Source organism: Epinephelus fuscoguttatus, linkage group LG9 (genome assembly GCF_011397635.1).
Source record: "Epinephelus fuscoguttatus linkage group LG9, E.fuscoguttatus.final_Chr_v1".
Lineage (NCBI taxonomy): Eukaryota > Metazoa > Chordata > Actinopteri > Perciformes > Serranidae > Epinephelus > Epinephelus fuscoguttatus.
Genome location: NC_064760.1, coordinates 14,641,265 through 14,667,918, shown reverse-complemented (window position 1 = coordinate 14,667,918; position 26,654 = coordinate 14,641,265). Strand labels below are relative to the sequence as shown.

Below are 26,654 nucleotides of genomic sequence, written 5' to 3'. Positions count from 1 at the left end.
CTGTTCATATGCAAAACTCATCTCCAATGAACATCTGCGATGCTCTTGACTAAGAAGCAGGTATTTAGGCTCAGCTAAAGTGTAATTTCTTAGTGGTGTTGTAATGTTGTTCTGTATAGCAGCTGCTGAGAGAGGACTCATGGTATTGTGTAGCTGGGGGGCTCAGTGGGTCAGTTGGTGTGAGTTCCCCGAAGGCCCATCTGGAGTGGGAGTCTGCGGGCCTCAGTCTGCAGGACCAGCGGGCCACAGGACATGCTCCACTGGGCTCCTTTCTTATTCAGAGCCAGGCCCAGGAAGATCTCCATTGAGAGGCGGATTCAGCCCACTGCTTCCGACAGACTCCCACTGAGCCGGAGGAATTCCCTCCATTTTTGGATGAAGTGAAAGACTGAATCCTCTTCCCACCCCCCAAATACACTACTGCTTCTAAGGTGGTGGTTTATTATGAAATGAATGCAAGAGGCAGGGCTGTGGAAATGTCCTTCTCACTTGACAGTTTGTCCCTCCCATAAATTACTTCCATTTGAGGCCAATCAGGAATGTGGGGAAATTTCACTTCGCACTTCTCTCATTCATTTTTTGTTTATTGAATTGAGTTGATTTTACTAAATAGTTTAAAGTTACATATCAACTCCTTGTGGGCTTAACAGCATGGTATTAAAGATCAGACTTGCAGATGCACATGTTTTACTTCTACTTAATTCATGACAGATATGAAATATGAGTTCATTAGGAGTGGTCCCATTATAGAGCCCTGTGGGACCCCCTACATCAGCAGCCCTCTCAGTCGCTGCTCCATTCTTCCTATTCTTTTTATCATTCAAACATGGCTGCCCGTGCTAACTACGCTCTTTGGGGCAAGCAAAGCTGTTGTTCTTTCGTATTCGGTACATAGTTTAGGGCACAGAGGGAATATGGACTTGACAACAGGTCATAAATAATGCAGACATTTTCCAAGACGTTGATGACATAGTCACGCAATACAGGGATCAGTTTTGGCACACCACGGCAAATCAGCTCTATCTCAGAGAGTGATGGGGTAAAGGAGTAAAATGGGCTCATTAGAGAGTACATTTCGTTAACACTCACCACGTTGTACAAGCCGATGCACCAGCGTTCAAACAGGATCTGGCCTGAGAAGCCATTGACGAATGCAAACCAGATCTAAGGGAGACAAAATCACATGAAGAAAGAGTAAGAGACATGAAAATAAGCACAGAAAGCAAAAATGGTGCAACAACTCTTTCTAACATACAGTTTATATTAACAGGGACAGTTCATGCCCAGAACTAAAAATACATATTGTTCCTTGTACCTGTAGTGCTTTTTATCAGTCTAGACTGTTTTGGTGTGAGTTGCTGAGTGCTGAAGATATCAGCGTACAGATGTCTGCCTTCTCTCCAGTATAATGGAACTAGATGGCACTTGGCTTGTGGAGCTCAAAGCGCCAAAAAAAAAATACATTTGCAAAACTCAACAGCAATGTATTTTTCCAGAAATCATGACCTTGTTACCAAATGTAATCTATAGCCCTTGTTGTGAAGTATTTTCTTTCTACCAAACTACACCCACCAACTGAATCACCGCGCTGAAGGAAACGAGCACCTACTCATGGATGAGAGGCTCGTGCTCATAACAGTTCAAGATGTAAACATTAATAGTGTCCTCCTAAGCTGAGCTGTAAAGTTAGCTAGCTCAGTGGTGCTAAACGAGCTAGCAGGTGATGCGTGATTCCTTCTGTGCAGTGATATGATTGATGGGTGCCATTTGGTAGAAAGAAAATAGTTCCTACATGAAACTGCTCACAACAAGATTTGGCTGAATACAAATGTCCAGACTTCACCGCACTTGCAGACTTGTGGACTTTGCGGGCGTGCTGACGGGAAGTCCAGGAGTGCTTAGGGCTGTCCAAATCCACAATTCATCCAGCCCACAAGGGGCCTCAAGCAGACTTTCTGCAGATTTCCGGAGAGTCCACTTGGGGTGCAGACTTCGGCAGACCTCACTGATTTAATAACCTACAATTCGTTGCAATATGGACGTGAAGTTGTGGGTTTTTCTACTGCCTTTTTTTTTAATGAATGTGTAAAATAGCCATTAATAGTTAGGCCTATTACAATGCTACTTGAATTGTGTAGGCCAGAAAGAGCAGACATCTCTATGGCCGATACCTCCAAGACTCGACAACTCACACCAAAACAATCTAGACTGATAAATAGCACTACAGGTAAAAGGGAAAAAAATATTTATTTTTGATTTTTTAGATTAACTGTCCCTTTAAGATTTTAACATTTCCATTGACAAACTAAGATGACAAGGATGGTTTCATGCCCAAAATACTCATATCTCCCCTTCCCATTACTATCATTTTCATAAGGGACTTAGCCATGAATTTGATACTGTAGGCTTCAACAAGATGATGAAAACACTAAATCTCTGTAGTCTTTCTAATTGCCTTTTCAGTATATGCTTCCCATTAGTGACAGTGAGGGTGAGTGGTTACCATTATCAGATTTGAGACGGGCTCACCGCGTCTACAGACTAACAATCCATTTTTCCGTCACACTACATTCTTCACTTTCTCATGACAGCAGAGACTTCAGATAGAGATGGCAGGGTCTCTTAAAAATGAAAAATACTAAAGAGTGAACAGCTCCTGCTAACCAATCTTTAAAATTACTGCACGGGTGATGCATCTTGTAATAATGTTTGTTTTGGGAGAAAAGCAGGGAAATAAATGTTTCCTGTAAAGTAAAAATAAATACCCAATGATATTAAAACTAATGTGGGTTTGTTTGAAGTGCTGACCTGTGATCAACAGGTCATTAGCCTAAGTTAGCCAGCTTTCATACTCAGGAAAGGCAGAGAGGCCTCAGTAAAATGAATCAAAAAACAAATGAGTGACAATGGCAAGGTGTAGACCTCCAGATGCCACTTCCAGGATGCAAATTATCAACTGGATTCATCACAGGATTACTTACAAACATATATCAAGCCCACTATTTCCCCCCTTGATCCATCTGAGGACAAGTGGGTGACAGACGAGGTTAGTTATAGGGGCAGAGTCAGGGCTGTGGGTCTCTGAATGATGTCGACTTTGATATATTGTGTCAGGAAAAGCAGACAGAGGTAACGTAAACCATATGCTGGGTGGAGATGAGGCTCGGGTGGACGTATCTTGATTAGTCATACTTATCTGAACAAAACAATGCCTCTGAGATCAGGACAGAAGCCAGGTATTGTATATAAACTACATGAGTGTGCAAGCAGAACAGTTGAAATACAGAATCTAAAGGGAAAATGGCACATGTGATTTTTTTATTATTATTGTAAAGCAGATTTTTCTGACGTAACCTGGAGAAAAACTGCAATCTGACAACTGCATGCATACTGACAGTGGATCAAAGTTTGACACTTTGTGGTCCAGAACCAGCTCTTGCTCACACCAGATCTGTCAAGGGAACATCAGGGGTGCTGTGTTTTGGCCATGGCCAACCAAGCATTTCCTCGCTTCATTTAACTTCATTATGAAGGCATGAACTGCTACAAATTCTCAGATTGGGACAAAGCCTATTTGAGGGCCCCACCCGCCCGCTGCCACTCTCTACACGACCAATACCAATCTGCCACTGGCCCTTCCTATTTAATCGTGTAAGCATATGCATGAAAACAAATGTCTGTCTCACCCCCCCTTTCCTTCATTCCCTTGGTGAGGTGGGGGGGTGGGTGCCTATAGACGCGGCCTGTGTTTATGTGCATGCCCCCAGACCCTGCCCCTCACCTCCCCTCTCTGCCACACCCACCCATCACAGATCCAACCCTCCTCTCCATCAGGTGCACTCTACCATGATGTTGTTTCTTTTATACGAGTGGGGCCTCATTTTCGAATTCATGTGGGATGGTCCTCTCAAATCTGGGACCATGTGGCTCAGTAACCATGAGAATCGGGAGGTGTACAGTACATCTGTTGGCAGTGCGAGAATAGTTTTAGGTGTTTTGGGTCTTGGCTTGCTGAAAATACATTCCGTTGCTATGGGTTATGTGTAGATGAAGCCCGAGCCATGAGGCAGGTTGAACCATTAGCGTGGCTCAAGCAACGGTAACGAGAGGCTAGCGAGTAGGTCAAACTGCTGAATTAATTACCGCTCTGCCCAATGAGAGGCTCTGGGCTGATATATTGTTGTGCTAAGTTAAAAAAAGGCTCCTATTCATAGCATGTGGTAACTGCCTCTGTGTGAGTGTTTTGGCCTGGTCCTTGGGGTCCCAATAGCTTCTCTCTCTTTCTCCCTCTCCCATCTCTTGAGGGACAGATGCATTGATTTGCTCATTAGGGGAAGTACCAGGCCGGATTTTTCTTCCCCTTTTCTTCTCCTCATTGAGTGCCACTCAGCGGAGGGGTGTGGCTGGCCTCTCTCCCCGACTGCACATCGTGAAAAACAGTAATGGAGGGAAGCGGGAGCTGAGAAAAGGGGGATTGGGCAACGGCTAGCCGATAAGAAGACTTCTTGCATATTCATCAGCGAATCAAAAATCATTGATTCCAAGGCTGCTCTGGTCTAGAAGTGGCTACGGGCTGGAGGGGTGGGAGTGGGGGGGCGAGCATGACATTTGTCCTCAACAATGTGAGTCCTGATACTCTTAAGCTTAGCACTGCAGAATTGCTAATGGAATTCATACACAAAGCAAGCAAAGAATGAAGAGGCACATAAAGAAGGAGCTGATAAATATGCTGGAAATATGTGGAGCTGCAAACACAAGCTGCCTTACAATGCCAGGCACGGCCTCTGTGGCTTCATTCAGCGTGCAATGGTCGGCGAGCTTTGCTCTGCGACTCTGAGCCGCCTCTAACTACACTGAGCCGCGCTGAATGAGCTTTCATGTAATTGCCTCATAAATGCCACTTGTCCATCAGCCCCCTCTGTAGCGCCCTGGCAATGTGTCAATCAAACATGAGTGGCCAGCTGGATCGGTCATTTGAATGAAGTTGCTATGGCTTCCTTTGGAAAGGTCTCTCAGCTTGAATGTGGCTGAATTCAATTCTTTTCTCTCCTGTTCTTTGGTTAATGGTGTAATTTGTAACAAAGTGGGAGTTATGAATTCTGCTTAAAGTTTGTTACGCACTGGGCCACGCTGTTTAAAAAACATCTGAGTAATTATAACCGCCCTTTTCAATTAGATAGACAAGTCATGTTTCCAGAGTGATCATGGTTGAACTGTTCTCTAACTGATTAGGAGCAGGAATGCAAACCATAATCAACAGCGTGGGGAAAGCCAAAAGAAACACTCTGAAGCAGTTCCAGCTGTCAGTCAATCATCCGCTGGAGTGACAGCCTTACTTTCTGACTCACAATTAACCCTCAGAGAGTCACAGAAAATCCTGAATGATCACACACAACTGTTCCAAGAGTTTCGCTCGCATTCACGTCTTCCACAAAAGCTGTAGAATCCCTCACCCTCCTACTCTATGTCTCCTTAAAAGACCCGGTGGAAAGAGAGGGAGACGAAAAGAGGCTTAAACACGGAGTCTCCAAGTCCTGGCTTTCAGATTGTAACACACACTGTACCAGACAATGGTGCCGCGAACAAAAAAGTTAAAATTCCCGTCAACATCCTCGATTCTCTCCTTGCAAGGTAGCCTGGGAGTCGACGGGAAAAACATGCCAGCACAAAAGTAAACCTATTAGTGCAACAAATGCAGCTTTTACCCGTACCCCGGGGTGTCTGGTGTGTTAGATGTCAGGGTCTTACAAAACAGGCACATTTGAAATATTGAAGCAGCCTAAAAGTGAAGAAATGTCCTATTATCTACTTGAATCCCCTGAAGGAGCGTAGCGAGGGGGGAAGGGAGAGTTATATTTTCAGAGAGCAACAAAAGGTGTGCTAGAAAGAAGCTCGCCCTGCAGAACTATAGATGTTATGTTCCAATTGTAGGAAAGAGCCGGCTTTGAAAAGGGACCTGGTGTGTTTCAAAGAGGAGCTGTGGTTGGACACACATTAAAAAAAACACAGACAAACAATGTTGAGAAGACCTTTGAACAGGTTTTGGTGTGAATGTGGTGCACAGGTCCAGTCAGGATTCAAATGAAGGACGAAGAGTAAAAATAAGAAAAGATGAAAAGGCTATGTATACATTAGAAGTTGTGCCACCTCTTTTAGTCTTAAGCAGTCAAATTCTTTTCATGTTGTTGAAGACACACTGGATAATGAAAGAAATCCAACATTCGGGCGCAGACAAAATGTCTTCTGTAACGTTTCTGCCGACAGAAAATTCAATTAGCTGCAAATTGAATTTCATTTTGTATCCACTGGTATTTCACCTTATCTGGAAAAGGGTAACACGATCAAACAGATGCAGTTCCTATAACTTGCAGTCATAGCTTGGAAGGAGGATGACTGCCCTCTTTCACTTCAGGTCACAATAAGCCAGAAGCAGACACCCTGGAATGTAAAAGGTAGTCTACTGATTCTCCACGCTATGTAAACTCGAATGAGATCAGAGGTCAAGTGTGACAGAAAGAAGATGAACAAAAGACAATTTTAAAGTGCTCATATTTCCATGACAGGTTATGTGGTGATGATATTTTAAAAACATGTGGCTGATCCTTTTTAAAACCACCGCATAGCAGAGCCAGGGAGCACTCTCCGAATTGTCCCCTTTTCACAGTGCAAAGGCAGAGGAAGTGTGTAAATCACTTGCTCTCTATGGCTACTAGGCCCCCTCGAGCAACAACAGTAGAGAGTGGGGGGGATCATTCCTTTAAATGCCTTCTTTTTCTTTTGTTCACATATGTCCTTCTTTGTCTCATCTGTGGATAGTTAAAAATCTGTCTAATGGAGAAATGCGCTGGAATTTGACTTGCAGTAAGAGCACATTTTATTTGTACAAGCATTTGGCTCCAAGGCAAGAAGATCACATATAATACACAAGTGTTTCTTTATTAAAACTTGATCTGTAGTTGGGTAAAAACACTCAGTAGTAACCTCTGATTTAGACTTTTTGAGAAGCTGCAAAGTTGCTGCATCCTTCAGACACGTGCATGAGCGGTAGATCAAAACCTCTGAGCACTTCCCATGATAAAGCTGCTGCTGATAGGAAACACTTAACCTGTCTGGTTTTTCTTGGTTATGGCTCTGAACCTGCAATCAGTACTGGGTCTGGTGTCTGTCAAATGCCATCAAACTTACCGCACACCAACAAACCGATGTTAGGAGCAACATGTCTGCGAACCTTCTTAACCATCATCTACCGATAGACAAGGAGAGCGGACCTAGAAGGCTATGAGGGGACATTCATATATTTCCATCTAAGGCAGATGTTCCTGGATTATTAAAAATTCCAAGTTTAAATTCACTGGTTTAACTTTATTATGACAAAATTCTGTGATAGAGGCCCTGTGGTTCGACGTCAAATCATGAGATCTAAAACATGAGAACACTTGAGAACATTTAGTTCTTTAAAACTTTGATTTTGTTCAAGCTTAACACTCAAAAACCATTCAACAAGAGGACTACGTTTTTTGTGATTCTGCATATTTTACTACTACTACTACTACTACTACTACTAGCATTTTACTATTTTAGCAGTTATGTTGGTCGACATGCGGGGCTTAACCGGTACATCAATGATCAGTCTACGCTGGTGTCTGTCAAAAGACTATGCTGACTCTCAATAGAGAGAGAGCAAATTGAAATTTTTATTTGAGCAGCAGGGGAACCCACTGTGTCCTATCACTTTGTTGAAAAAAATAACTGCCGTCCAATCTCCCGCCCTTTCATCTCCATCCAAAGTGGACAAAGTACAGCAACAATCTATGGTAAGTTAACAGTGTAAGTTAAGCTAGCTTTAAGTTTTATTCGTCTATTGTGCTCAGTTTTTTCAAGTGTTTGCTGCCAGCGATATCGTCTTTGTTACAGTGCAGCCCGCTGGCAAGTGATGACAGCTTGGGGAAAGTTAGCAGTACAGATATTTGATCATAACGTAACTGCAACATGATGACATTTTTCTCCTATTTCCTACTAAATAAAAAACTTGGATGAGCACCAATTTTCTGATGTTAAATTCAGACAAAACTGAAGTTATTGTTCTTGCCCCCAAACAACTCAGAGACTCTTTATCTGATGACATAGTTTCTCTAGATGGCATTGCTCTGGCCTCTAGCACTACCGTAAGAAACCTCGGAGTGATATTTGATCAAGATTTGTCTTTTAATTCTCATTTAAAACAAACCTCACGGACTGCATTTTTTCATCTGCGTAATATTGCGAAAATTAGGCCTATCCTGACCCGAAAAGATGCAGAAAAATTGGTCCACGCTTTTGTTACCTCTAGGCTGGATTACTGTAACTCTCTATTATCAGGTAGCTCTAGTAAGTCCTTAAAAACCCTCCAGCTAATTCAGAATGCAGCAGCACGTGTACTAACAGGAACTAAGAAACGAGATCATATTTCTCCTGTTTTAGCTTCTCTGCACTGGCTCCCTGTAAAATCCAGAATTGAATTTAAAATCCTACTGCTAACTTATAAAGCTCTAAATGGTCAGGCTCCGTCATATCTTAGAGAGCTGATAGTGCCATATTATCCCACCAGAACACTGCGCTCTGAGAACGCAGGGTTACTCGTGGTCCCTAAAGTCTCCAAAAGTAGATCAGGAGCCAGAGCCTTTAGCTATCAGGCTCCTCTCCTGTGGAATCATCTTCCTGTTACGGTCCGGGAGGCAGACACCGTCTCCACATTTAAGACTAGACTTAAGACTTTCCTCTTTGATAAAGCTTATAGTTAGGCTGACTTAGGCCTAGTCTGCCAGAGGACCCCCCCTATAATACACCGGGCACCTTCTCACCTTCTCTCCTTCTCTCTCTCTCTCTTTCTCTCTCTCTCTCTCTCTCTCTCATGTCCTGTTACTGCATGTCACTAACTCGGCCTCTTCTCCGGAGCCTTTGTGCTCCACTGTCTCTCAGATTAACTCATATTGCAGCGGTGCCTGGATAGTGTGACGTGTGTGGTTGTGCTGCTGCCGTGGTCCTGCCAGATGCCTCCTGCTGCTGCTGCCATCATTAGTCATTAGTCATACTTCTACTGTTATTATACACATATGACTATTGTCACACATGTATACTGCCAGATATTAATACATACTTTCAATATATTGTACCACAGTAGCCAGAACTATGACTATAATATTATTACTTTCAATAATGTTGTTGTAAGCTACTGTCATTACCTGCATCTCTCTCTCTCTCTCTCTCTCTCTCTCTCTCTCTCTCTCTCTCTCTCTCTCTCTCTCTCTCTCTCTCTCTCTCTGTCTCATTGTGTCATGTGGATTACTGTTAATTTAGATGCAATAGATGTCGTACAGAACAGATCAGCATAACAAATTAATGCTGATCTGTTCTGTACGACATCTATTGCACGTCTGTCGGTCTGTCCTGGAAGAGGGATCCCTCCTCACTTGCTCTTCCTGAGGTTTCTACCGTTTTTTTTCCCCGTTAAAGGGTTTTTTTGGGGAGTTTTTCCTTATCCGCTGCGAGGGTCATAAGGACAGAGGGATGTCGTATGCTGTAAAGCCCTGTGAGGCAAATTGTGATTTGTGATATTGGGCTTTATAAATAAAATTGATAAAATTGATTGATGATACTACTTCTCACATACACGTGCCCTGTTTTTTGCACCCTAAAATCCATTGCTGTCATGTGGACATGGTTGCACAAGCGTCTGCCCCCCAGAGATATACAAAGTTCAACTTCTGAAAAGCAGCAACGCACATGGCTGTCATGTGACGAAGAACAACCAATCACGGCCAGCAAATATCTTTCCTTTCTTCTGTAAATATCAGTCTGTGAATATTGAGAAGTTGATCATGTTAGTGCAGGGCTACAGAGACCTTCACATCTGTCCCATGGACCCATCTGCATATGTCCCAGCCCTAAAGCAGCCGGCACTTTCCACTGCCTCTGTGTGTTGCTTGGCAACCATTCTGCTGAATGTCGCTGACACAGCTTAGCAGAAGAATGATTATTTGTTATCACTAAATTATTGCATGCTTTGTTGCTGTGTGTTTATTTTATGAAACAGTGCCAGGTATATGTGGTAAAATCACTGTATACTGTGGCCTCTTGTGGCTTAATGCTTATCCTAATGATTATGTGATCCTGTGGCAGAAAGAAAAATGAGTACCACTGCTTGTGAGAGATGGCTTCACAAATATTCAAATGAGTTGTGTGGATTAATATTCCAAGGATCCAATAACTGGCAAGGATTTTCAAATGGCAGACTTCCTGTTAATTAGGTGTAGTTTTCCCTTCATTACTGAGCGTCTGTGAGTGTGTGTTTGTTTGTGTATATTCTGTCTGGGCATTTCAAAACTCAAACTATTGGCCCAGGAGCTGCACCAACTGGCAGGTAATGTGAAGGGCCAGTCAAGTGAAACACAAACATGGAAACTCTAACAAGGAATCTTTGCCTTTACACCTAATCATGTAATGTGAAAAAATCTCAAAGCTTTGCATTCAGATCTAGTTCACTGCACGACTCGACTGAGTCTTGTGAGCTACTGTGTGAGACTCACCTCGATGATGTAGAGGACAATATTCTTGTAGAAGCAGTACAGGATACACTTGGCTACACGGTTGTAATTCCAAGCTCCGTGGACGAGCAGCAGATTCTTCAAGTATTTGAACTGCGTGGGAGGGAGGTAAATGAAGGAAGACGACAGGATGAGTGAATAGCATGAGTCTGTGTACAGTATACCGTCTAATGGTTCCTCATAATCAGAGATCAGTGCTGGAACACTGACGGAGTTACAGGAACTTCAAGATTAAAGGAAGCAGCAGCTTTTTGTCATCCCCTCAGCAGAGAGGGCTGATGAGGCACTGCGGCCAAAGACTCTCACTAACACATTCCAGAAATGTCTAGTTAAAGATTGTAAGATCAAGCTTTCAGTTGTAGAAAATGGTGGCGTTCATACGAGGGTATTGGTCTCCGAGGGATCAGCATAATAGTTAAATGGATTTATAATTACACCACCATTTAGGGACTGTGGTGAGCTTACAATTTCAGTGCAATTTCTGGCTGACAAGTGTGATTACATTGGAGCAGAACTTTGAGGCAAGTGCTTCATCTTAGTTTCCAGTAAAAAAACAACAGCATAATCTTCACTGCATCCTCGTACGATCTGACAAAATGTCTCAGAAACCTATGACAGCATATTAGGGCCACTGTAAGTAATGGACAAGAATCACAAGATGTGTGATTTCATTGCTATTTTCTGAGTTTTTCTGATAAATCTGTGACTTTAACCTTGAAAAAAAATGAGTTTCTTCTTGAAAATGTGTGTATTTATTTTCTAAAAAAAAAAGACTTTATTCTCATGGAATATTTGAAAGCCTTATAGTTTTTTCTCTTAAATTTATCACTTAAATCTCGGAGAATATCCAAGTTTTTTGCAATTTTGTTAATTTTATCTCAGAGAATTTCTGGGGTTTTTTCTTGCAAATTTATGATTTTATAATCTTGGAGAACATTTGAGTTTTGTTCTTGTAAATATTTTCATCTTGTAAATTGATTACTCAAATGTCAGAGAATATTAGTATTTTTCAGATTTTTTTTTCTCATAAATTTAAGACTTTAATCAGAAAATTTCAGAGTTTTTATCTTGCAAATTTCTGACTTAAATCTCAGCATATTTGAGTATTTTTTTTATCTTAAATTTGTGTTTTCGTGTTAATTTAATGTCAGAGAATATTACAATTTTTCTGTTTTTTTTTCTCATAAATTTAAGGCTTGAATCATAGTATTTCTGAGTTCTTCTGATTTAACATTTAAGATAATATTTGAGGTTGTTTTTTTTTTTACTTAAGATTTTTTTCATGTAAAGTTATTACTTTTTTCTTGCAAATTTGTTATTTTAACCTCAAAGATTTTCTGAGTTTTGTCTTGCAAGAAAATATCATATAAAAGTTATAAAAGTTTTTATCTCCTGAAAATTATTGACTTTAATCTTGTAAATTCTGAGTTTTTAATCGGATTAATACCCCCCCTACCCTGGCTCTTTTTTTTAAACTTGCAATGGCCCTAATACACTGTCATAGAAACCACAGTAGGAGGTAGGATGAGTAGAATTAAACTTAGATTTTTGGGCAAACACAATTCTGTTTATTGAAGGCCTGCTTGTCTTTCAGCATTACCACAGTCTTCTTTGGTGGACTGACAGCACTGTGGCGACCCCCAGTTTGTCTGACCCCTCCAATGATCGGATCAAACATCAGTTAACACAAACCTGAGCTGATGACAGACGGAGAGCAGAGGTGCCTCGGCCCAAAGCCTCTTCACTCTCCACTTGCCTCAACAGATAACTCTGAGCTTTCAAGTGTTAAATCTTAGAAACTAGCTCCCTTATAACCTACAGCAGCAACAAACTCATCTGATACTCTCGAACATTAATATAAATCATGTCTAGGAACAGAAAAACAAGTTAAACAACTTCCAAGGATTGATTTCAGTTTGCAGTCTGCAAATTACAGTTAATGTACCGTTACGCCAATATAAGGAAAACACCAGTGGAAGTCTGGAGGTGTAATTTAATTTAATGTTGGAACACAACCTAAATGGATTATAGGAGGCCACGTGGCTCTGAAAGACGTACAATTTTACATGTCATGTCGATTGAAAGGGGCACTTTAAGACAAACCCAGGCTTCTTGAATGGTAATTGCATACTGAAGTACAGAGAGTGTACTGTGTTGTAGTCATCTATTGGTTTCCCATACTCTCAAGCCCTGTGGCTGTAATAGAAACATGATGTACTGAGTGGCGAGCTGTGTAGAAACGGAGCCATGATACAGGAACTCTGCAGCTTTTGTTGCTTATGGGTATCACATATCGATGCAGAGTTTCAGACAAACTGGTAACTACGATATGTGTTTAAGAAGCATTTTGCTGGGATCTGTTTCTCTATGGTTATGTTTGGAGTTAGGTGTCAGCAGATGCCTGTTTTACAGGTGTTACTTCTTTACTGTATAAGCTAATGCCCCAGCAGACATGACCTATTGTTACTCTGAACAATGTGCCCAACTATCACTAACACATATTACACTTGAGATGACAATCATGACAGGGCTGACAATCTGGGGAATCTGAGTTTAAGGAGACAGAAATTGGCATGGATATCAGTGTGTTGCTGCTGAACTGAGAACATGCACCTGCAGCTTAAAAGCAAACGTATTTTGATAAAATTAAAATCATATTTTAACACTGCAAAGTATGAAGTCTGGTCTCATGGTTTTCATTTTCTGCACATACTTTATGAATGCTCGTCACAACAGAAACAGCTTAAAATAAAATTGAACGTGTTGATTTTACATTGTTTGGCTCTATAAATATTCACAATTGTCTTCTATTAATACAGTTTGAATATTATCAGCAGTTAAGCAGTTAATAAATCAAACTGAGAGACTTAAGTGCCTTGGCATAATTTTCTCTGACCTTGTCTGACTTTAGATGGGACAGGATCAGGTCGAAGTATCGCACAGCTGTCAAAGCTACTTTAAAAATCTTAATTTATGCATTCAAAATCAATAATAACTGGTTAAATTCCCACTTTAGATACTTATGTCTTCCATCTCCAAGCACTAATGAAGAAGCAATATGTTTTTCACACTTGGGAAATAGTCAAAAAAAAATTACAATTATGTCTTTTCCTAACCAGTTGTCCTTGACCTAAATGGAAAAAAATCATGAGGTCAAAGAAAAATGTAAAGGAGAATTTATAAGGACTCAGGAAATGCTACTAAGAGAATCTGACTGCACTTGGACTTTGCTAAGTAATTATGTGGTGGTGGATGTTACTGACGTGGGCCTGCCTTGGTGAAACTACAAGAGGCTGAAGTTGAACTACTAAAAGTGCATCTCAGATACTTCAACCCATGTGTTCCCATCATGTTGTTTCATGCGGGCTGTGTAAATGTGGACAAACCGGTGAAATATGTTACTTCTTTACTAAGGTGCTTGATAAGCAATGGTAACTTTGCATAATGATCGGCGTCCCTTGTTGGTCATGTCGATAGTTTTGTGAACTGCCGAAGAATGCATCACTCTAATGTTGCTGCCACACTGAAGTGGGACGGCATTATCTCCTTTCCTTTCATAAAGAATGGTTTAGTGCACTCTGTACTAAAGGAGATAAGAAAGGAAGCACTGAAGCACCTTTTCTCAGCATTTAGAGACTTCGACCTGCTCTTTCTTCGTGGCTGCCACTGAGACACATCTGGGTCATTTCGCTCAATTAGGAAACTTCCAGTGCAAAAAGACTATTCCATCGCAGCCTGAGTGTAAACCTCTGCCACTGTGCTCACCTGGGCAATAGAGTAGTCGGAGGAGTTTGCTGCTTGCAGACCCTCGTTGCCTGAGATTCCCACACCGACATGAGCTGTCTGGATCATTCCCACGTCGTTAGCACCATCACCAATGGCCAGCGTGATCACCTTCACCTGTTTCTTCACCATCTCCACCACCTCTGACTTCTGAAGAGGAGATACTCTGAAAAGCAAATGAAATTAGAAATTGATATGTGTTAATCAAGTACAATTAATGCGTTGTGGCAAAACTGGAGCTACAACAGTGAGTCAGACACCGTGCAGCATAAAGGACGAGGCAAGACATACATTATAATGGAGGGAAGATGTGAGATGATATATATCACTCAAGAATGTGTTGTCCAGGAAATTCTATTTCCTACTTTCCCAGTATTTGGCAGTATCATCAGGGTGTGTATAAAATAATATTCATTCTTGAGATCAGCAAAACCCAACGCTCTTCCTTAACTTTGTATAACTGTAGTGTGAGGCGTATGCTCGTGCCAAACTGTGTGAACACCCAAAAAATAAACACAGAGGCATTTTATGCAAAATATTCTTTAAAGGTATACGACTCATACAAAAATGAGCCCTCTCAATCATCACTTATGGCCCACTTGAAGTGTGTGGCAGCGTATTTATCTGCAGAGACCCTGCCCACTGCCTGCGTTTTATTTTGGCCTTTTTATTTTACTGCGTTTGGAACACTCCTGTCACAGTGTGCAGGTGAGGTTGGGTTATGAAAAGGTAGCAACCAGGTGCTTCACTGTAAGCAGTGTGTATCCAAGAGGAAGCTATGAAAGTTTCAGACACAGTGCTGAAAAAATGCAAATATATAAAGACAAAACAAAACAAAGACAAAACATTAAGCAAAGAGAATCTGGGGTTGACTTTCATTTTCATTATAGCTGGTCATACTGTTTACTAACAGTATCTGACAATTCCTGCATAGTATACCTTTAAGAATGAGGGAAAAAGCAGGTGCCAAAGGAGAGAAAGCACTTGTAAAGACTTCATTTAATCCCCAGTAGCTTCTGTCCACAACCTTTACTGAATTAAAACAAGAAAGGCAGAGTTGGGTTGAGTGCAGCTGTGTTGTACCATGCAGTGGAAATGTGGCATTAGCCTTCATGGTCAAGCTCTCATGAGTCACGTGAGGCAGCTGGTGGTAGCATGTGTATCGTAGGAAGCCTGTAGAAGTTGTAGGTTTCCATGTTCTTGTCTTCCAACATTAAATCAAAGTAGATTCAATGTGACTTTTTTAGACACTGCTCAACAGAAAAAGAGGCTTTTGATGTCGGAGTGAAAACAGATAAAGCTGAGACTGGTGAAGCAGCTGGCAGCTGTTGTTGTACGCACAGTCTCCAATCTCATCCTGTCAAAGGTCTGTAATCTGTTTCACTTTGACATTAAAAAGACCTTTTTCTGTTGGTCAGGGTAAAAAAAGACATTAATGTACTTTGTACTGTTCTAATGCAATAGTGCATGAAAACGTCAAAGAGGGTGAATATGATCATGGCCCAGTACTGGATGAATTTGTTAATTGGTGTTACCAGTCTTTCTTCCACATTAATGTGTCTAAGACCAATGAGATGTTTATTGATTTTTGGAGGAGGCCTGCCTGCCTGCTCCTTGTGTAATCAAGGGGGAGCCAGTGGCAGCAGTTAAAGTATTTGGGCACTGTCTTAGATGGCAAGTTGAATTTGATGTGAGCACTGACGGCATCTGTAAAAGGCAAACCAATGCCTATTCTCTCTAAGGAAGTTGAGGAGTTTCGATGTAAATAGGACAATCATGAAATTGTTCTATTCTGCTTTTATTGAGTCTGTTCTTTCTTTTAACATGGTCTGTTGGTTTGGTAATCTGAGCCTTAAAAACAACAACAAGTTGGACAAAGTGGTCAGGCTGTGCTGTAAGATCACTAGTGTTACTTTGAATAACCTACAGCATCTGTATGAAGAGAGGGTCACCTCTAAAGCTCGGTCGATTGTCTCAGACTCTCAACATCCCCTCTGAGTTTCAGATGCTTCCATGAGTTGATGGTTGTAACACAACTTATAACTCTTCCTTTACAAGACCTCAAATTTAACTTTATGCCCGCGCTGACAGCAACATCTACAGCCTCCGACACAGCAGCTTCCTCTTACAGTACCAGAGGTTTGGGGATAGCGTACAGTACAGAGAGAGTCTCCAGAGATGATGTCGTAAACTGCGTGTCTGTCTTAAGCTGTGAAATTGTTCCTGTTTGTATTCCTCAAGGTTTAAGAGGCCTCATTCATCTCCTGGTGTCTCTTAGTGCCCGCAGAGTGCGCACGAGGCAAAGGCAGGTAGAGGTGAAGGAAAAATAAATACGACTTTGACGTAATGCACTGAGTCATGAGGGTTTGCTGTTGTTCTGAAAACATGGTGCTGATTTCTGGGCTCAGGCCCCGTCATGGTTGCCTGAGTACTTAAGTACTTTGTATTATTTATGTGGCCTGGGCAGGTCAACAGTGTACAACTATCACACTTTTTAAAGTGCTGCCATAAAATACTCAACGACCTTTGTGGCAAAGACATAATACTTTGTAGTTTGACCATAAAGCTTTTAATTTAATTTAAGTCATTTTGAAGCTAAAATGCCTGAACATTACTGACTTTAAGCTTCTTGTTTGTTGGGATTTGCTTCATTTATCTGTTTCATATCACTGGAAAATCATCTTTGGGTTTGGGGCTATTGGTCAGAAAAATATGCAGTTTTATGACATTGTAAAAGTGGAAAATTTAAGATTTTTTTTCATACAGTTTTTGATCTGCTGCATTACAATGGATACTTGAAAATGACTTTACCTTGTGAGTAGTGTGCAGTACGGTATAGTATGTGTTTTTCCAGTGCAGAAGCAGATTCGGTGCGTAAAGTCTTCGCAGAAAGAACATCGTCTTTCATTTTGGTCAGTGGAATTTATTGTGTCTGTTTTATTTTATTGTCTCGGGAGTAAATCTTACCTGCAGCATATGACAGCTTTACAGGACAGGGCGAGGTCCAGGAAGTACTGTCGCACTCCGAATGTGAGGGCGTACTTGAGAGTCTTTCCATCAATAATGAGAGCAAAGTCGTTCTCCTTGTAGAGGGCATCTCCCAGCATTCCACAGTGGTGGCTGAGTGTTTCCCTTGTTCTCTGTGTGATGGAAAAAACACGCCAGGAATGTTAGTTTAATTAGTGTCATTAGTCATTATAATGTAGTGTTATAGTTGCGGTAGTTGTAGAGGAGATATGCATTGTTGTTAGATTAAATGAGTGCACATTAACATCTGTGGATAACAGATTAATAATGTTTGTGAAGTAAACTGAGATGTTTTATGAACATCAGATCGCTATACAATGATGGAGTGTAAGAAAATATATTTTTAATAAAATAAAAATAAACCCTGTGCTACATTAGCAACATTTCAATGGTTAATTACAAAATTAATTGCAAATGTTACAACATCATTGTTTTCCTCGTCCGCCATTTCTTTGGATTTTTCAGCCCCAAAGAAGTTTCTGAGTTTAGAAGTTTCTAAGTTACGTTTTCAGAGAACTGTCCTTGAAGGTTTTTGTGAGTTGTAATTTTCTTTTTTTTTCATAGTCACATGAGGACTGAAGATGAATGGAGGCTGATAATGACTCACAGTAAGATTTATATTCTATCTGCTGTAGTGTGACACACAAGAAAAGTCTTTTTCTCTGTTTATATCATGCATTTTAAAGATGAAACACCATCTGTGCGTTAACTTCGACACTGCTGGTGTCACAGAGCAACACCAAAAACGCACTAATAGCTTTTAAATCAAGGCTGTAAATATTGATCTAGTTTCTAGTGTTGGGGAGAGTGAACTATTCATATTTACAAAGTGATTCAAGTCGTCTGAGTACATCTTTGCAATTTTTTTGTGTCATTAACTACAGGATGCATTTTATAATTTTATTTCACCATTGCTTCTCTACTCTACAGAAGTTACCTGGCTAACTAAGTAATCCTGGTCAGTGCAATATGCCCACCTGGACTGTAGTTTCTGAAGGAAGGTGGGTGACTGACGGACGTTGGGTACAAAACCAAAGCTGACATTCCTTATACTTTCTCATCGTGTGGTATTTTGTTTTGTTTTGTTTTGTTCATGTATGACCTGGGAGCAAGGGGGCACATTTTAATTTTATTTTATTTTACTTTGTTTTATTTTATTTTACTTACTTTACTTTACTTTACTTCACTTTATTTTATTTCATTTTACTTTATTTTATTTTTTTATTTTTAGTTTTTTGTTTTGTTTTACTTTATTTTGTTTTATTTCATTTTATTTTACTTTGTTTTATTTTATTTCATTTTATTGTACTTTGTTTTATTTTATTTTGCAGGCATGTTACCTCTTTGAATAATATTTTAATTGATTTAATATATCTACATTGTCACTGTGATCATTTTTTATTAATATGTGAAGTAATGGCTGCTTGCAAATCTATGCTTTCAAAGTAGCTCCTTCAACACTGCTTGTCTCTCATTCACGTTAGAGTTAAATAGATGAGACAGATCTGTCTGCTCTCAAACTGCTGCAGAGCAGCTGCTCCTCATATTTTAGATATTTATTATGTTTCCAGTGCTTATTAAACTCAGACCGTGGCTATGAGGTGATAACACAGACGAGCTCTGAGAATGGATCGTGTTTGCTTATACTGTATATACAGCTATGATGATGAGTGATGATGAAACGCAATAAATATGAGACTGACAAGAGGATTTACTGTCCTGGTATAGGGGCATGTGGAGTGGATGGATGGAGTGGTGAGATCATCATTGTATTCATCATTCAATCATCTTCCCACAGATGGTGAAGCCATTTGCAAATAAAACCAGTCCTGTGTGTAACCATTATCTGAGGGGCAGGTAGACGTAATACATGTGCAACAATTTCAATAAGGACGTAGAGGTAAAAAGTGTTTTTAAGAATGACTTCAAAATGACAGACTTCGATGGGCAGACACAAAGCAATGATAAAATGCATAGTATCAAACCTAATGTGTCATGCAGATGCTCAAACAGCTGTAATCATTAAAAAATGGTGGCCATTAGCAGCGCTGAGGGAGGGAGGGGTCCGACCTGGTGTCGAGGTCAGATATGTCAAGGCAGTCAGATTGTACCAGGGGGACCAGGCAACGTTCGCTTGGCATAACAAAACTCTGAAACCCCAGCTTAAAGGAAATATTTGGAGAAAGGGGCTTTACGTTTCACAAAGCCAGAGAAGGAGAGTGAGAGACACGCACAGAAAGAGATGATGGATTAACAGAGGAGAGAAACTGAGCAAGAGGATACAAGCAGAGAGCAGCTGCGAGGACTTAACCATCCCTGATGGGGTCTGTAAAACAGCACGAGATGGCGAGCAGTGGGCGGGCATGTGTGTGTGTGTGTGTGTGTGTGTGTGTGTGTGTGTGTGTGTGTGTGTGTGTGTGTGTGTGTGTGTGTGACAGAAAGACACACAGGTCAGGTTGTGATATCTATATTCAACCAGAGAGCAAAAATTAAATCCTATCCATCTCAGTTAACAGAGTGATTTTAGATGATGTCTCAGTGTGTGTGCATGTGTGTGTGCTTCTTATGAGCCAGTCTACCATGTGTATGAGAAAGAATTCACCTTGTTTGGGGCACAATCTATTCATCACCCACTGTGATAAGCAAAGTTTACCATTTCCTCAAGTAGAGCGGCTATTTCCCCCCCTAATTTCCACTGAGGAATTTTAGCGCTAATGCTACATGTCTCCTCCTAAAGCCTCTTTGTTATGGCTATAATGAGCAGTTTAGCCTATGTGACTGGCTAGTGTTTGGCTTTGGAATGGGTATGTGCCGTCCATTCAGAAATCTACAAGAGCGTCCCGTAAAGACTGAGCTCCACTGTTGATATAGAGCCTTCAGTGATAGAGCCAACAGGACGTGACACTCATAATGTGGAATCTGGACATTTGTGTGAATGTAACGTCATCAGCTGTCTTTAGGCTTGAAGCCACCCACAAAGGGGGACCTACCAGCTCAGTCAGAAGTGGGTGGACACATTTTTCCAACTTTTCTGACCTACAACTCTCTGAGAGTAAGCCTAAGTAAGCACTATAAATTATATTTTTTCAATCCCATTTTCCCCTGGATTTTTATTTTCTTAATTTTCTGACCTTTTTTTCACTGTTTTTAATAATCAAACTACACGAATGACCTTTTTTAACAGAAAAAAAGCCAAAACTATCTGTGATTTTATAAAGATTCATACACTAATGCAGCTCTGTTAGCTCTCCAAATGATTAAACACCCACCGAAGACAAAGCTGTTCACAATGACCCAATCCCACCTTTGAGACCAACTTTAACTCAGGGAATATCAGCTCTACTAAGATTTAGCACAGAGGATGTCTAAAACTTTGTCCTCCCTTTGATAACCATTTGTAAACACAGCAAAGAGGGAAGACATGCTCCAATTACTCTCTTTTGCAGCACAAGAGCACTCAGAGTTACCCGCCCTGCTGCCTGCTCCTCTGTTCACTGTGCCTCCTCAGTCTTGGCGGAGAGGTCTCTCCCTTCGCGTTTTAACAAACTGCCTTATGTAAGCATCTGTTCAACCACAGGAGAATGAGAGCTGACATTTCAAAGCGCCAGCCCGCATGCTTTATGAATGCACCGACCCCCAAATTTCTACCTCAACTTCATTTATCACGCTTAACGACGGGCTGACAGAGTGAAGGCCGTCCGTCATCACCCCCGAACACCCCCCTGCTGCTTTCCCCTCCCTCGCCCACCTCTTCTCGCCATATCCCCCCTGCTTGTCCGACAAACTAAACCCAGTCAGGTTTCTCCTCCATCTGTGGCTCCTCAGCTTAGCTTTCTCCTGCTGGAAGTGCGGGGACCTGCCCTTTTCAATCTCAGAAACAACAGACACGGCTCTCCTGCCGGGGGGTCAACAGACTTCTCTGCTGGGTGTCTTAAAGATGTTAAAGGCAGATTTGGGATGTGTGGTAGCGTGTGCGTGTGTGTGTGTGTGTGTGTGTGTGTGTGTGTGTGTGTGAGAGTGTGTGTGTGTGTGTGTGTGTCTGAGGCTCCCTGAGGCTTCATCCTTTCAGACTCGAGACAGCTTTTTACACAGGGATTGGGTGACGAGATCAGGGGATTATTAAGCTCATGGATGTCCTCATTATGTCATATTTACCCTCAAAATCAGGACTAATGAACTACTTAAACTATTATGGAAATATAATAGGTGTCAAGTTGTTAATCAATTTAGTATCTGTTCTATATTCTGATTAAAAATCTGTCAAGATATTAAAAAATCATGAATGACATTTGTCAATTATTTTGAGCAATTATTAGTCGTGACCTCTGATTCATCTTTAAATGTATAAAACACTGATATGAACTGCAGAGAATGTACAGACAGGACATGGGAATTACTATAAAAAAAATTATGTATTGATACTAAGTTTGTAATGATAGTCAGGAGCGTGTTGCTGTGTTCCAAAAGTTGAACTTTGTTATGCTGTGTTCACACTCAGAGCGACATGGCAACAGCATGATGGCCTACATTATCACCAAGTAGTCGTTGGAGTGCTGCTCAAATGCTCATTAATGTGGTTACGTCGTGGCAGGGCTTGGGTGAGTCTGCTGCTTGCCACAAAGTAACTCGACTGAACGCCATCTTAAGTTTGTATTTGGCCAAACGGTATCTATGCTTTTGATCGATGTTTGAGCCTTATTTTAACATCATATTTCGCTGCCCCATTGTGTCCCTGTGTGCACCACAATGCACATAAACCTAGCATAGCATCAGCTAACTAAGCTAAATGACACAGTACCACAGCTAGAAACAAAAACATGTGATTGGTTAACACTTCATCGCGTCATTGGAGCATTGAAAAAAGTCCAGGCCAGCTCAACTTTGATTTGTAGAGGGTCACATCTGTCCGCAGCGACACATATCAGGTGTCAGATTCTGGCTTCACATTAGCAGCTTTTATTGAAAATGATATGTAGCCTGTTGCTGTGTCGCTTGTAGTGTGAACACAACATAAATCTCAGGGTGGAACATTCGTGCTCTGAAAAACAGGCGCACCATGACAGTGACCCTTCCGCACGTCTACATTGAAAATAATGGATCTGATGCTGAAAAAAAACATTTACGGGCCTTTAGTAAAACATTTTGTGAAACACTGGTGAGCTTTTTATGCTTTGATGAGGTTTTTAGTTCTGTATGCAAGGATGTGAATTTGTGGATTAGCAAAATGCTGATTACTCACATCAAGAGTGTCTTCATTGATCACGAGCATGCCCATGTTCTTGGTCAGTAGTTTGCAGGAATGTCCTAAAACAGAAAGACAGAACATGAACTTCAGTGTTTTACAGAGTAAATTTAGAGGACCGTGAAAGACTGGAAAATAAGCAGGAAATACTTCAAATTACTTAATCTATGAAATTGTAGTTTACTTTAGATTTATTAAGCCTCTTTACCTTGGGGCACAAACACACAGATTAAACAGACAAAACTAAAAATAAAAGAGAAGAAAACAAAATCAAACAAATCAGGGAGGGAGGTAATAATTATGTAGCAATACATTTTAAGGGACACCAATTAAAATGTTACAGCTCACAGCCAGTGTCTCGGGACATAACTAATGAGTTTGGTTTACAAGAGTTTGTCAGTTTCCTGTTTTAATAGGCAGTTACAACTCTGAGTTACCCAGCATGGCCCTCTGGGGAGCGTTCCCCTCAGCTCTTGGCTGGGACAGATGCTCAGGGTCACCAGCAAGGTGGGAGAGGGAGCCTCCCATTGGGGAAAACAGAAATGTTTCTCGAACCCAGACTGAAGCCTTCAGTTTCAAACCGTGGCCGTATGAAAGGGCTGCCATCTGTGGCATAAACCACACGAATATTTGTGGGCTTCAACACTTTGCTTCTGTCTGGAAAGGGATTTTAGTTTCTTTAAGAGGGTTACCACAAAGCCCATGTTTTGTGAATTCATGGGTGGCATTTTCTGTGAGTGAAACTGAGATAAGATTATGCACAAAAAAACACGCAGTCACACACAATAATGCACACACAGTACACATGGAGGGGGCCTAGCGTGAGGAAATGAGAGGGTTTCACCTCCAGAGTCAAAACCAAACAGGGCTGGGGTCTGGGTCTGGCAGATTGTTTTCTTAAGTGCAAAGGTGCAAACGTCCAAAAATTTGCCAATGTGAGGAAAATGTCTCCCCATCTCAACACTGTCTCTGCTCCCTTCCCCCTCGTCAGTTCCTGCCACAGCCCTTCCGCTTAATGTGTTTACCTTAAGCTCATTTGACTGCGGCCAAACTGCCCCTTTTTTATTTCACCAGAGAAAGTTGAATTCCTGGCCTTTCTCCATCTCAGGCGGAACTAAACACTGCTCCCACAGGACTTGAGGAATGTGTAGCAGGGACACTCGAGTCACAGTAATCTCAAATGTTGCGACGGGAGCAACAATTAAAGATACAATGTTTAGCTACAGAGCAAACTCTTGATTTTGGAAGGAAGGAAGAACAGGGACCACAATATAATGGCCGCACTTGGTGAAGTAGGTGGGAAAGTATTTTTGCGTGGGCAGATAAGGTGTTGTGTGTCACTCTGTTAAAAGGTAGCGATGCAACCTCTGGACAAATTTTACACAGCATTGTTTATGTGCTTCTCATCTGTGATAGTGTAAATAAAGTGAGAAAGGTGAGCTTTTATTTACTTCTGACCTGTTCTGGGACTCCCTAAAAACTTGGTATTTCACCCAGGGGCAGTGCCTTTCACAGAGTGTTGTGTGCCTGACACACATTCTCGTCAGCTTGCATTGGATCATCTTGTAACTTGTTGGATACACCATCAAATCTGTCACCTACAAAGCTGTTTATTAACCTTATATTTGCTTTAACCTCAAGACTACACCTACAGGATAACTCACACCCAACTTTTTGTGATCATCGATTTACAAAGTACACACTTAAGCCCCTTTCCCACTGGACAAAAAACCGACTAACACTTACAAACATCTGGCTTTTGTCTTTGGTGGGAAAGGTCACAATCGGCGTTCATTCCCGGGACAACTGACTCTGCAGTAGTCACAAGTATTCACTGGCTCCAGCTCTAATTGGCCCAAATCAGCAGTGATGGAAACATGACACCCAGGTGTGGATGTTAATTTTCAGCCCTTTTGCAGCGCAATGCAATGAAGCACAAATTCAGTCGTCTCCATCGAAGCGATGCATTTATATTGACTGAATTATGTCCAGCAACAAAAATCTACTCAGACGATTTAGTATCGCTGTAGTATTTTATATCAATATCGATATCGATGTAGTATCTTATATCATTAAATGCCCAGCCCAGATGGGATTACAAAGCAGACTACCGATTTCACATACATAGGTGTGAGATAAAATATACAAATTACAGGAAAACATGAATAGTGTTTACTGTATGCCTTAATACTTGACATACATCAAATAAAATGGTGTCACACTGTATGCATGTATTAGTCTAGTTTGCTTAATTTTCCGAGCTTAGGAACAAAACTGGCCTGTATTGTGCCAGTCAGCCCAACTTCTTCATACCAAAATGATTCAGGATTTTTATGCTGAAATCTTACAAAGGTCCACGCAGGTTATCATATAAAGTGTGAACGTGCACTCACAGGCTGAGACAGTCATGGATCTTGCTGAAGCATGCATTGCGGCATCCTTTAAAACCAGTCCATCCAAGTTTTTCAGGGAGTCTAAACGTGTCCTTAGCATTACATATGTTAAACTCCCTTTAAAAAACAGCTCACAGCACTGGGAGCGTGTTCCAGAGCAAACATGTCTCTTTCCTCAGGCAGTCAGACACAATGTCAGAGTAGTTACTGCACATTATGTCATGGTTATTATTATTATGATAGTTCAGGATGAGGAACACAGTGAAACAGTAAGAGTCTTTACAGTCTTTAATAGGATCTGCCATGCTTCAGTATCATAAATATGCAAAAAATAAGTAAACTCAGCTGCATTTATACTTAATATTCTGTGCCAAGAGTGGCACTTGGGTGGTTCAGGCCACCTTGAAATGTAGAATAATCTAAACTTAATTGGTTTAATTCACCAGTCCAATGTGGCAAAAGGTGCACCATTAACCCTGGCAATGAGGATCGTATTTCAGTGAGGAAAATAGTAAAAAACAAAGTCAATATTGAGCCGAGATTTTAAAGGGCAACTTAGTCAAACGGCGGTCCTGTAAAAATACTTGGAGTAAGCATGTGCTTCTGCGGAGCTCCCTCACATCTGGGCACTGTGGGCACAAAGGGCTGATTCAGTCAGGCCACAGTGGTAGGTAAAGCCACAAACGGAGGTACTTTTCATATCTATTTTTCTGGACTTCGTGTTTAAAGCTCGACTATATTCAAGGTAGAGTCGCTCGTCACATTAAGCCACATGTGAGAGCCATGACACCAAGGCCAATTAAGGAAACTGAACTGGTGAATCAGAGTTCGTCATTCACCTTTCTGATAACATCTGCAAGGCTAAAACCTCTGGAGGGGCCAGATACGTGAGAGCTGCCTCCTTGTGTACACATGCCTGTTATTTATTTCATGTCAGTGCAGCGTGCTCATACATCATCTAGCATTCTGCGACAGATGCTTTTACTAGATATGTGTGACAGAGAAGCATTCAGCCTGTCAGTAGTTTGTCTTGCTGGGTGAAGAATGACCACAGGTCTGACTGGAGTACCTGTAAGAGTCTGGCAGACAATCAATCACAGGTTCACCGGTGACTTTTCAACTGATTTCAGGCCAAGTGCACAAGCAGGGCACGTCATGAGGCACACATATTAATGGGAATATGTGGATGTAAACAGAATTTAAATAAGTTTGCATGAAAGGGGAAATCTTACATATTAAATTCAGTGTACTGACAACGACAAGTAATGTTGCATTTCCACTGCATGGTTCTGCACAGCTCTACTCAACTCGACTCGCCCTTTTTCGTTTTTTTATTGACAAAAGTTGTAGATAGTAACTGCTACTCTTCCAAGTGAGCTGAGCTGATACAACAAGGCAGAGTTAAAACACTGCACACCACTGATTGGTCAGATAATCGTCACTATTGCGACACACGACATCCTGCACAAACCCGCCATTTTTGGATTTTTAGACAGTCAATAGTAACCGCAATGTTTTTATTCACTTGACCCAGATTTTAAAAACTGGCAGCCCACAAAACTGCGATGTATAATTTGCAAAGTGTAGATGTTTCTCTGTTTGGTTGCTGATGAAAGGGTTCAGCAA

General features: G+C 41.2%; 1 protein-coding gene across 4 annotated transcripts in view; it reads right to left on the bottom strand.

Moving 5' to 3' along the window:
- atp8a1 (ATPase phospholipid transporting 8A1) overlaps window positions 1-26,654 on the bottom strand; it is a 147,893-nt gene that overhangs the window by 33,439 nt on the left and 87,800 nt on the right. For all 4 annotated transcript variants that reach the window (XM_049585988.1, XM_049585985.1, XM_049585984.1 and 1 more), the window contains 5 exons: window positions 22,633-22,697; window positions 17,334-17,506; window positions 14,349-14,532; window positions 10,566-10,676; window positions 1,090-1,164 (listed from right to left, as the gene is read on the bottom strand). In XM_049585988.1, the coding sequence (XP_049441945.1) occupies window positions 1,090-1,164; window positions 10,566-10,676; window positions 14,349-14,532; window positions 17,334-17,506; window positions 22,633-22,697 (608 nt within the window). The remainder of the gene's footprint in view (window positions 1-1,089; window positions 1,165-10,565; window positions 10,677-14,348; window positions 14,533-17,333; window positions 17,507-22,632; window positions 22,698-26,654) is intronic.